This window comes from Hibiscus syriacus, unplaced genomic scaffold (assembly GCF_006381635.1).
Source record: "Hibiscus syriacus cultivar Baekdansim isolate YM2019G1 unplaced genomic scaffold, ASM638163v2 tig00110320_pilon, whole genome shotgun sequence".
NCBI lineage: Eukaryota > Viridiplantae > Streptophyta > Magnoliopsida > Malvales > Malvaceae > Hibiscus > Hibiscus syriacus.
The window spans coordinates 216,633-229,556 of record NW_024062679.1 but is presented as its reverse complement, the minus strand read 5'-3'; the positions used below and the strand labels follow the sequence as shown (position 1 = coordinate 229,556).

At 32.4% G+C, this 12,924-nt stretch overlaps 1 protein-coding gene, 1 non-coding gene and 1 pseudogene across 44 annotated transcripts; 2 read left to right on the top strand and 1 right to left on the bottom strand.

Moving 5' to 3' along the window:
* Positions 1-292: 292 nt before the first annotated feature.
* Positions 293-1,929, top strand: LOC120117507 (serralysin A-like). 43 transcript variants are annotated; one of them, XR_005515637.1, is made up of 8 exons: positions 342-456; positions 660-686; positions 803-829; positions 886-1,004; positions 1,122-1,208; positions 1,325-1,354; positions 1,438-1,503; positions 1,589-1,627. XR_005515637.1 is itself a non-coding variant. In XM_039137774.1 (7 exons), the coding sequence occupies exons 1-7, from the start codon at positions 442-444 to the stop codon at positions 1,636-1,638; spliced, it is 417 nt and encodes a 138-aa protein (XP_038993705.1). In that variant the 5' UTR covers positions 306-441; the 3' UTR covers positions 1,639-1,657. The 43 variants fall into 43 exon arrangements, 7 of the variants coding, with proteins under 7 accessions (XP_038993709.1, XP_038993705.1, XP_038993708.1 ...); XR_005515652.1 differs by lacking the exons at positions 660-686; positions 1,325-1,354 and adding an exon at positions 602-628 and having other exon boundaries at positions 304-456; positions 1,122-1,220; positions 1,392-1,503; XM_039137774.1 differs by lacking the exon at positions 1,325-1,354 and having other exon boundaries at positions 306-456; positions 886-945; positions 1,122-1,220; positions 1,392-1,524; positions 1,583-1,657.
* Positions 1,930-5,924: 3,995 nt separating this feature from the next.
* On the top strand, positions 5,925-8,077 carry LOC120117501 (annotated as a pseudogene).
* A 4,528-nt stretch (positions 8,078-12,605) lies between these two features.
* On the bottom strand, positions 12,606-12,687 carry TRNAS-GCU. The gene has a single exon. It is a non-coding gene; the product is annotated as a tRNA-Ser (tRNA).
* Between the last annotated feature and the right edge of the window lie 237 nt (positions 12,688-12,924).

Sequence of the window (12,924 nt, the reverse complement as noted above, 5' to 3'; positions counted from 1 at the left end):
CGACTCGAAGGAATAACCCAAAGCTTGCAATGAACAAATTGATGACTTCATGTAGCTTCAATCTCTTCTCTTATACATCAACGTCGAGCACATATATTATTCGTGGATTTAATCAAATGGTAGTTCAAATCACAAGGCATGCACATAATGCCTCTGTTTTATTAGACAATTAGGGTCTTTTAACTTAGCATAGGCATTGATAGGTAGGAGGTGATATATAATGGTAAGGAAAGGGATGGATGGAGAAGGAGATGATGGAGACTTGTGGCAATACGGAGTTGGATGGAACAAAGAGAGTGGGAGAGAAGACTTGAAGGTTTGAGGTGGAATCGAATGAAACGAGGATATGAAGACTCACATATGCAATAAGGTGGAAATAAAGGAGTTGAGGAAAATGGGAACTTTAGATGACAAAAGGGTTATGCGAAGTTTACTTGTAATATGTGGGAGGTGGAGGTGACTTGTAAACATATGGAGGAGGTGGGGTGACTTGTACACATATGGAGGTGGAGGGGTGATTCATACTTATATGGGAGGTGGTTGTGGTGACTCATATTTGTATAAGGTGGTGGTGGTGACTTGTAGACATATGGAGAAGGAGGTGGTGATTCATATTTGTATGGTGGAGGTGGAGGTGACTTGTATACTATGGAGGAGAGGTGGTGATTCGTACTTGTATGGAGGAGGTGGTGGTGATTCATATTTGTATGGAGGAGTGGAGGTGACTTGTACACATATGGGGTGGAGGTGGTGATTCGTATTTGTATGGAGGAGGAGTGGTGATTCATATTTGTATGGAAAGGTGGGGGTGACTTGTACACATATGGAGGTGGAGGTGGTGATTCGTACTTGTATGGAGGAGGTGGGGTGATTTGTATACATAAGGAGGTGGTGGTGACTCGTACTTGTAGGGAGGTGGTGGTGGTGACTCGTACTTGTAGGGAGGTGGTGGTGGTGACTCGTACTTGTAGGAGGTGGAGGCGGTGACTCGTACTTGTACGGAGGTGTGGTGGTGACTCGTACTTGTACGGAGGTGTGGTGGTGACTCGTACTTGTACGGAGGTGGTGGTGGTGACTCATACTTGTAGGGAGGTGGTGGTGTGACTTGTACTTGTAGGGAGGTGGTGGTGGTGACTTGTACTTGTATGGAGGAGGTGGTGACTCATACTTGTACGGAGGAGGTGGTGGTGACTCATACTTGTACGGAGGTGGTGGTGGTGGTGACTCATACTTGTATGGAGGGTGGTGGTGACTTGTACTTGTATGGAGCTGGAGGTGGACTCGTACTTGTATGGAGGCGGTGGTGGTGACTCGTACTTATAAGGAGGTGGTGGTGACTTGTATTTGTATGGATGTGGAGGTGGACTCATACTTGTATGGAGGTGGTGGAGACTTGTACTTGTATGGAGGCGGTGGTGGTGACTTGTATTTGTGGAGGAGGTGGTGGTGACTCATACTTGTACGGAGGTGGTGGTGGTGACTCATACTTGTATGGAGGTGGTGGTGACTTGTACTTGTACGGAGGTGAGGGGGGACTCATACTTGTACGGAGGTGGTGGTGGAGACTCATACTTGTACGGAGGTGGAGGTGGTGACTCATACTTGTATGGAGGTGGAGGTGGTGACCCATATTTGTAAGGAGGTGGAGGTGGTGACTCATACTTGTACGAGGAGGTGTGGTGACTTGTATTTGTATGGAGGTGGAGGTGGAGACTCGTACTTGTACGGAGGTGGAGGTGGAGGTGGTGACTCGTACTTGTACGGAGAGGTGGTGGTGACTTGTACTTATATGGGGGTGGAGGTGGAGACTCATACTTGTAAGGAGGAGGTAGTGATGGAGGAGGTGGTGGCGATTCATACTTGTATGGAGTCGGCTCGTCGTCGGCAGCTACATTGGTTTTATCAAGCACACTGCCAAGGCATAGGATAGGTATGGCCAAATCTGGCCATCTTGAGGGAATAAAGCGCAAAAAAAACTCCAACTTCTTTGCACTTACTATACCAAATCGAAGACTATTTGTAATTATGTTTTGTGAACTACAAATGAGAGCTTCAAGTTTATATAGTAAGCTCCCCGTACCTATTCAATTTTAAATGGTCCATATGAAGCTTCCTCTCTCTAACCATCCAAATAATTATTTCCATGCTTATCAAAGGTCAAATTAATTATTGAAAGAGGAATGTGACATCCCACTAACTCGGCCCTACACTAGAAGTTGTCAATCAAGATTGTACTTGAAATGTTCTCAACAAACTCTTATATTAAAAAAGTTATTGAAATCTTCAACTAAATATATAATTTCATATCTCACAAAACCGGCGACTTCCCAAGCAATTGTTATTCTTTATATTAAACTTGTTATAGTAATTTAATTTTTCTTTACAAAAAATAAAAAAAAAGGTTTACTTGTAAATATTTTATGAAAAAATTTAATTGGCTAAATTTTATTATGTATGAATTTTATTTGAATATATACTGTTAGTAACTGGTCACGTTGTAACTTGAAAAATACGAAAACAAATTATTTTGGCAATTGATAGAGAGCAAACTTATGAGTGTCATAATAACAATATCACTGTCAATCCAACTGGATGGGTAAATCACCTCCCCCGGACTTGGTCACAGTATATCTAAAGATCAAGTCATTTCGTGTGTTAAAACATCAATTTTAATTTTTATTTCAAAATATGGAATGAAGATAATCTTAAGTGGAATATAAATTTTAGGTTAAAAATTATGTATTTATTTTATATCCGTAATTAAATCGACCATATATAAAGAACAAATTAAATATATATATTATATGATCAATATTAGATAACATAAGAAACATATATATTACTTTAATAAAGATAAAATACAAATAATTAATCAAAAAATAAAGAAAAATATAAAGTGATATATGTAAGCTCGATCGGTTCAACTTCATCTGTCTACGCTCTGTTATAATATAAGTATTCATTGACCAATTAAAAGATATTTTGTATTAAGATCAAAGCCAAGTAAAAGGAGACCTGTTAACAACTATTGGAATAAAAAGTCAACACGGTGCAAACAAATGGATGCACGTTATGTACGTATTGAATTGTTGAGCACTTCATATTTATTTTTAATATTTGGAACGTCATACTTTGTTGGTTTAGATGGAATATATCGGTATATAGGGTTAGAATCTACTTATACAAGGTAAAACTTTTTGTTTTACACGTATTTAGAATCATCTTACGAGTAAAAATAGATTATAATATATATCTATATATATGATTTTTTTAGATTAATTTTTATAATACTTTGAGTTTACAAACATGTCAAAACAGGCTCATAAAAGTAAATTTATGCCGTAAGGAGTCCATATTTCTATAAAGCCCAAAATTAACTCTAAGGTTGAATAACTCATTCAAAACCCCAAAAACCTTAAGCCCTAACGTTTCGATAAAGTCGGATGCTAATTTTTTAATTTTATTGGAGTTCTCTCTTTTCTTTTTGAAAAGTGTTGGAAACATAAGGCTTAAATGTTAAATCAGTCCCTATAATTTCACTTCGAAATCAAGTCTGTCATTGTTTTCGATATAGATCAAGTGAGTGTTTGTTCAAAAAATTATGATCAAAATAAAAAAAAAGTCCAAGCTAGTGCCTGCCGTCGCTTATAAATATGGATTGTACGTTCACAGGATGCATGATTAAGGGGATTAATCATTGTTTGTCCATATTTTTATGCAAATTTAAGTAAACCCCCATCCCAAGCGACTTGCGTAATCAACCCAATTAATTATGTCACTTCCTCATAAATCCAACTTAACACCCACCCTTATTCATTTCTAGAAGCTATTTGGTTCAAACTCACCCCTTTTCTTTATCAGAATAGTAATATTTCTCAACGACTACTTCTATATACTCTCATCCGGTATTAGTTCATATGATATCGACTATTATATATTTTTTTAGAAATATAAATTTGAATAAGTTTAGATATATAATTTCTTCTTTACAAACAATTTTAATGACCATCATGTGTCTTAAATCAACAAACATGATAACAAATTAAAATACTTTTAAAGAAAAATCGTAGTTGATAATATATCAAATAATTATTATATATATCGAGAATTGTTTAATAGATAATATAATGATGAATTTTTCACTATTTTTTAATTACTGGAGAGGTTTATATTCTTAAGACGAATATTGAAGTTCAAATTCATACAATATAAGACAACATAATTTTTGTTACTCGTTGTAATAACTAACTTTAATTATATGTATATGATAGTATGGACCACTGCATTGTGTAAAGACTATTACTTTTATACGAAAATATAGTCATATGATGAATCTAACTGAAGATTAAGATTTAAACTTTATGCATTAGTATTTTCTTTTTCTTTTTCAACATTATAAACATAGGTAAATTTGTTGACACAATATAAAATTTAAATGTTTTATATATTTTTAGATCGTTATTTGAGTAAAATATAATTGATATTAATAATAGAAACTAAGAAAATTATGAGGGAAAAAGGGATAAATTTCTTTAATTTTTTTTTTTAAAAAAACAATCTCAATTGCTAAATTCATTAATACAAGTATCTAAACACGTATAAGAATTTTAAATTTTACAATCTATAGAGATGTAAGCATCATTGTGTTGCTTCCAAAGGGTGCAATTGGAAAGTCAAAGACATGAGTGGTGATGCATGAATTTTTCTTTTCTCCATATTTTCCTACCTTAATTGTGAGATTCATTTTATATAATAAATTATGTGTTTACTAAAAATGTCAGTGGCTCAACTTTCAAGGCAAATGGAACACTTTTTCTTCAATCACAATTCTCTTATTCTTCATGTGGATTAATTCGGAAAATAAAAGGTAATTGTAAAATTTTTTACTTTTTTTTTAACTTCAATCCTGAAATTTTATGTTTAAGTGGTTTCAGTACTAAAAGTGGTTCAAGAGTCATATTATTATTTATTATATCTCATTTGATAACATTATGCATATGACAAAAGACGATAATATTTATAATATATAACAAAGAAAACTTTTCTACTTTTCGTTTTCTCATCAAAACTTAAATGTGCATATTATATGGGTCTGTGTCCCGTATGCTCAATTAATTATTAAATTTTTGCATGATTTAAAGTTAGTAACCACGCCCATATCTATAGCTTCAAATGCAAGTGTGGGCTCATTAGATGTTGAAAGGAGGAGGAAAGATGGCTATGTGAATTAGAAGCAAATACAAAGATGTATATTTGGTAGAATAATAATATATAAACTCATATACTCACAATTTTATATTATATCATTTCATTAAAGAAAAAGAGTGTGCATAGTTAGGGAAACCCTTCTATTAAAATTAAATTAGGCTTTATTTTACGAACGACTAATTTATTTAAGTGATGAAATACTAGATTCATTCAGTAATATCAGATGTTGAATCTTAACATTGTAAATGGATAAACTGAGTTGGGAGAGTTGCTTCGTAAATGTACCTTTGCAATATCTTATTCAAATCAATCGACTAATAGATCAAACATAGGTAATTAAACAAAAAAAATAACCCTAAACAATGGATAAAAGGCTGAGGATGTCAATAAAGATAAAATACTATTACATTCTAATTAATATTTCTTATATTTATTTATTTCACTATTTCTCTCTCTCAAAGTCTCCTTCCAAACCGTTTACTACTTAGACCCATCCCAACTGTTTTTTGCTCCTTATTTCTTTCCAAAATTCTAAGCAAACCCCCGGCAACCATCACCATAATCATCACCATGAACCCTCCTCTCCTAACCCTTCCTCTTTCACTTTATAAAATCCCCCTTAACCCAATTCACAAAACCCTGTTAGTTATCAACAAAAAAATAACCCAAAATATTATATAACTTTTGCTCTTGGATAGTGAAATCCAAGGCTTGATTCCACTCTCTTTAGGGTTTTTATTTTCATGATGAGGAAGCCTACCAAGGGTAGCGCAACTACTACTAATAATAAGCTTAGGAAAGGGTTGTGGTCACCGGAGGAAGATGAGAAGCTCATCAACTATATGTTAACCAATGGCCAAGGTTGTTGGAGCGATGTAGCCAGAAATGCTGGCCTGCAAAGGTGTGGCAAGAGCTGCCGCCTCCGTTGGATCAATTACTTGAGACCCGATCTCAAACGAGGCGCCATATCACCGCAGGAGGAAGAGCTTATCGTCCATTTGCATTCCATTCTCGGCAACAGGTCTATTTTCATCCCTACCTTGAATGCATGCTTTTCCCCTTCTTTTTTCCAAATTAACTTTAACAAGAACAATAACTTGGTCAAATTCGGGTTTTGTCTCTTTATTATGCTCAACTTTGGGATTTAGCCCCTATACATGAATTAATCAAAATTTGGCCCCTTTACGTTCGGTATTTTAAGTGGAATAGTTAACAATTCAGACTAGCTAATGATATCTTAACAATAGAGAGATTAAATTATGTCAACTAAAGAATCACAAATTTAAATATTAGTGGAGGGATTAGAATCATAATTTGACCTAATCTGAATTAACAGATACATGTTGTTGTGGATTAATCATTATAGCAATGATAGTTACATAGAAATGATCTAATTGCTTGCTTCATTGGGTTACCTTTCAACCATGTTTATGATTTCATTGACAATATAATATCTTTTGAGCATAGTCTTCTTCATCATTATAGTCCCCTCATCCCCAGATCAGAAAGGAAACCTAAAGCAATACTTCTTTTCATCTCTTTTAAAGGTCAATTTCAATTTTGGTCCCTTTACTATATTTAAATGCCTATACTTAAATTTTTTATTTGAGAATCACAAAAGAGGGTCACCAATGAAGTGCTGTCCTTGTTTGGTTAATTGTGCCACATTGATGTTTAAAGCCTTGAGTGAAGGGGTTCATCTGAAAAAACAGTATTAAGGGGTTCATCTGAAAAAACAGTATTTTAGGCGGCAAACATATAAAATTTCAATGAAAAAACATATTATCAATAAAAATACCTAAATTATATGGGATTCAAATTTTCAAGGGAGATAGCGCTCCTACCAACCTCTAGTTCATCCATGAATGGTTTATTAGGTAGTTGGTGTGAGAGACGCAAAAGTAAGAATCACTTAAAGTTGAAAGCATATTTGAATTAGCCAAATTTGTTACCTTTAAATGCATATTTGATGTATAAGTTGAAAGCAACATGGAAAATACTCCAACCCTATTTACCAACCGTTTGAGTTGAAGATACTCAAACCCTACAATTATACAATGCTTTTCGGCTTGTGTAGAACTAAAGCATCATGCATGAAAAAAACATTGACCCTTGTTTTCCCTTTTCGTGTTTTAATCTTTGTTGTTTCAAAGGTGGTCTCAAATTGCGGCTCGCCTCCCTGGTCGTACCGACAATGAAATCAAGAACTTTTGGAATTCAACGATAAAGAAAAGCTCAAGAAATCCTCACCGAACACAAGCGATTCATGGACGTCGTACCCCAACTATGATTCCAAGGCCGTCGGCGGGTTCATGTTAGCGGAGGAGCAACGGGTTCTGCCCATGTACGTTGATTTATCGTCGACTTCGTCTAACTCTTCTTTGCAATCCATGGTCTTGAATCCCTTGGACCTGTGTTCGGTGCCACCACCGGATACTTCGCGACACAGGTCGGTACAAATCGTGATTGTTTATATGGCAAAACGAGATATTTGGTAGCGTCGACAATGTGGAGGAACTATATATCCCTCCTCTAGAAACCATTGGAGAAAACCATAAGCTGAAAATACATTTGATAGCGACATCATCACTGACGCCGTGACTACTACCACCACCACCGACAACATCATTAACAACAACCCTTTTAGTATTAAAACGGAGAACGTAACGGCCAGCCCGGCCATTGGGAATTTTTGGTTAGGAGAGAGCTTAAAGTTGAAGAATGGGATTTAGAGGATTTGATGAAAGATGTTTCTTCCTTTCCATTTCTTGATTTCCAAATTTGAATTATTAAACACTTAGGTCAAGAAATTAAAACCCTAGAATCCATTTCCAAACCCTAAACCCGTCTCTTTGACAGTGAAAAAAACCCTACAAATATCCTAGATTCCGTCAACACTTACAAAACCAGTAGGGTTTTTCTTTGAGTTGTCTCTCAAGAAAATATTTGTATAAGGTTGTAAAATAGCTACGTTTGGAATAATGGTGGGTAGTATTAAATTACTGTGCCAATTCAATATAATAATCATCTTTATGTCATCATAACATCGAATTACGTCTATAACGTAGAATTATTTAGATTTTTAAAAGTAAATCTCATCCACACATACATAATGTCTGCAAACGTTAGCTTCGGAAACATAGGCATGAAAATCTTTGAAAGTAATTTTTTTTTTATTATCGACAATAAGTGAATTTTATTCGACTTGAAATGTATTAAGTAAACCATGTAAACAGTGTCATGAATAAATGGAATATTTCATTTTTAAAAAGTAATGTAGTTGCCATGTTTAAGTGTCATGAATAAATGGAATATTTCATTTCTAAAAGTTATTTGGACTATAGATAGAAGTAAATAGATGATCATAAATAAAATAATAAGAAAGTAATATAAGTTTATGTGAAATATAAAGAAAAGTATATACAAATAGAAAAAAATTCACTTTTATCAATAACAAATTAAAATAGAATTATATAAGAGTATATAAAATTTTAAAATTTAAATTTACATGTTTTCCTTTTAATATATTTTCACCTATCAATCACATCACGATTTTTTTGCATCGTGTTAAACAAATTTCAAAAAAATAAATTCTTTATTTGAATAAAGAAAATATATTAACTTTTAAAATAAATATAATTTTATTTGTCCAAAAAACATATCTTTTTTCAAATTAATTCATTATTATATTATACAAGAGTAATTTTACGTGAACAATAAATATAGAAATTTATTCAAGACAAGTTTTTGATGTGTCAATATTTATGCAAATATATAATTTATATTGAATACAATTAAGACATGAAAAATAATAAGAATATAATACAAAATTATACCACCAATAAATATGAATATTTTAAAAATAAAAACATGATCTAAATGCCACGACGAAGAACATGAGAAATTGACATAAACGAAATATTAATTTATCAAAATATATTTTTATATAGGATAACTTGAATATAATTATTACATAAATTATAAACATAGTATAAAATATCACGGCTAGAAAGAGATTGCTTTTAATATATTGTTATAGATGTTATAAAAGATTGCATTTTGAAAAGAAAAAAATATCAAAAATTAAAAATCGTGATCGAAACATTTTTATTTAGATAAAGGTTAACTTTTATCCTTATATTAAAGTTAATGTATCATTTTCATCCCTTTAAAATCCTAAATTGAAGGTTTTAAGTTAGAGATTAAGATTTAAAGTTTAGCGTTTAAAGTTTAGAGGTTATGGGGTTATGGTTTAGAGCTTAGGGTTATCAATTTAGGATTTTAAGTTAGAGGTATGGTATAAAATGATATAATTAAACAACTTTTAGGACTAAATTGATACGAAAATACGATAGAAACGAAACCGTCTACTACACGAACAAAAGTGACCCTTAAGCCTTTTATTTATTATAATCACATATTCAATGCATTTAATGATTAATTTAAATTGGATACTATAAAGATTAATTATAAGGGTGATTTTTTTTATCTTAATTTACTTCATTCACAATGTCATAATATAACTCTTAATATTACTTAAGAAATATAGTGTCTTATCTTATTAGACTAATTAATAATTATAACATTTATGTTAAGAATTTCATTAATGGATACTTTATTACTTGGGGTTGGAATTTATTAATTATTTTATTTGCATAGTATCATTCTTACTTGAAATTGGAAAACACTTAATTTAGCTTTAAATGGTTGAAATTAAATCTTGGATTGGAAATGAATTAAAATTGGAAGCTGCCGGTGCAAATAAGTAACTATTAAGCAACACAAAGCAAAGCCTAATTATTACACAATGACTTCAAAATTATAAAAAGAAGGGGTGGTCATGTATATTTATATTTCAATTTTCTAAATCGTTTCCCTTTCTACTTTTCATTAGTTATTAACTAACTTCATTGTGACTTGAGTCGATTATTATTTAATTTGGAGGAGCGTTGAAGGTCAAATTATGATTGTGGTCCTTCAACCATGCCAAAGTTTTAGATTTGATATTGATATTTTTTTATTAATCTAAGGTAAGTATAAAATAGTATCTTTTTAAAAGATAATTCTTAACCGTTTGACATTAAATATTCACACCCCTAACACTCATGATGCTGAAACTCATGACCCAAAAGAAATAATGATAATTCTTTTCTCACCAAATTGACTTGATGCTTAATATAATTTGGGGGTTTTTACATCCTTTGATCTTGATACTTTAATTTAATATAATTTTGTGTGTTTTTATAATGTTATTAGTTAAATATTGTTAATTATTTTGGAAAGCGACGGGCAAGCTAGACTACATAAATTTAGGTGTGTTTTTTTAGGGACAATAACGGGTCGGGTTGAGTCGGGCTTTTTACCAATTTGACTCGATCTAAAATATATATACCTTTCATCCAAATTTAATTTGACTCCGAAAATATATATCTTCCACCCGACTCGACTCGACCTAAAGAGTATATTTCCTCCACCTAAACTCGACTCAACTCGAATTTTTAGAGTATAAATTCGACCCAACCCATTATAAAACAACGATTTAATTAAAAAAATATAGAGAGTTTGATATTATAGCAATTATCCATAAATTTAAATGAACACTTACATTATTATAGTTATTCTCGAGTCGAATATTTTCACCCCCATCTGATCTGACCTCACTCTAGGCCTGTAAACGAACCAAACGCACACGAACGAGGTATGTTCCTGTTCGTTTATTTAATAAATAAACGAACACGAACATAAACGAACAATTTTTTTTTGTTCATGTTCGTTCATTAAGGAATATAGCTTGTTCATGCTCGTCATTTAATAATAAACGAACATAAACGAACACGAACATAAATGAACACAAACATAAACGAACAAAAACGTTGAGACCATACATTCCATTGTTCTTTCATGAAAAATAGTCGACAATGCAAATCAACCAAATATACAGTGATAAATAGTGTAAGAGCTGATTAGCAGTTATGAAATGTTTGAAGATATCAGATATTTCGATCGATCTTTTAAAGATATTAAATGATTCACACGACTTTAATTTAACGCTATAATATTTATCTTAGTGGTCCATGATTACATATGAACAATCATTTTCCCTAAGTTATTCTAATAAATTTGTTGGCTAAAAGTTTTGTGACATCAATGTCTGACTCTAGTGAGATTTGTTAATAATGGTCCTTTCCGTTGGCAGAGTAAAAAATTTAACTGCATGAAGATTTCGAACGGTACAAATTGGACTACAAGGCAATAACATAGATCTGAAATCCCTCCGATACTACATATCGTAATTGATATTATTGCTAAACCACCATTCAAAATTTTAACGTACCTAAAGTCTACTCCACAACTAAAGGTCACACAAGAACTATGAAAACAAAAGTTCATTGTCAAAGTGTATTTTCTACTTATTAATGGGTTCTTCCTAAAAATCCATTACTTCTGCTATTACACTCTTTTTCATAAATTGCATAGAAACCTTTGTTTTGTTTTCTGACTAATTCTATATATTTTTCTCTTTACTGGTGTTCATATACTTCCGATTGTTACCTTTATCTTTCCATCTATTTCTAGAAAGAAGTATGATGTTTTCTTGAGTTTTAGATGTAAAGATACCTACAATAACTTTACATATCAACTATTAAGCCAAAGAAAACAGAGAAAGAGATGAAAACAGACCTGTAAAACTTTAGATTGCCTATAATGTAACTTGTTTTGAAGCTGTCACTGATCGTCTCCACTCTCAAGTAAACATTAGGGTTTGGGAAAAAAGGGGAAATGAATATAGGTGCTAGTGCCTCACAGGTTAACATATTGGATTTAATATCCAAATAAAATTGGGTTAATTATGGAGTTGGTCATCAGAATATCAGATTAATTAATATTTTTAAAATACTTACAAATTGGTCACCAAAATTGATTTAAGAAGATTGAGTTAAACATAAATGAACGAACATAACCGAACGTTCACGAATGTAAATAAACAAACGAGACCTATGTTCGTGTTTGTTTATTTAATTAAACGAACACAAAATTTTATTCAAGTTCGTTCATTTAATAAATAAACGCACATAAACGAACTTTCCGCCACACGATTCATGAACGGTTCGTTAAACGTTCAGTTCATTTACAGACCTATTCATCTCACTCTTATATAAAATCCGACCAAATCGAACCCGAAATCAAATTTCCTTTAAAAATGAATCGAACTCTATTAAATTAGATTGAGTCGAAATCTAACATTTTTTCGGGTTAAATTTCCATCCCTAGTTTTTCCTTTTGGCTAAAGCATGGTGCTTAAAGCTTGGCCGACCATTTAATAATTACCTTTAAAAAGGCTTTCGCTATTTCTGGAATTTTCAAATAGCTAAAATAGATGAAAAGAACATCTAATGCGACGCCTGAGAGATTCGAACTCTCGCGGGGAAACCCCATGTACTTAGCAGGCACACGCCTTAACCACTCGGCCAAAGCGTCGCTTGATTTCTAACTTGGATTTTCCGTAGCAAGGCTTGTACGGTTCAGTAATATTGCTTACATTTGATTTGATCCATTCTTTATAATCCTGTGTGATTGTGATTTATTTAATAGTATGTTTTTATGAAGAATAGGTAATACAAGAAATTTAAAATTTAATAAATATATTTTATATTTATCTTGTAAAATAGACCAGCTTATTTGTCGTTACTCTAATGAAAGTGGTCCCGGGTTTGA

What these genes read in the sequence shown, in the direction of transcription:
- LOC120117507 (XM_039137774.1), top strand. An exon ending in GTACGGAGGTGGTGGTGGTG is followed by an intron (nt 1,221 to 1,391) that starts GTGACTCATACT and finishes GAGGTGGTGGAG; the next exon opens with ACTTGTACTTGTATGGAGGC. An exon ending in TGACTTGTACTTGTACGGAG is followed by an intron (nt 1,525 to 1,582) that starts GTGAGGGGGGAC and finishes ACTTGTACGGAG; the next exon opens with GTGGAGGTGGTGACTCATAC.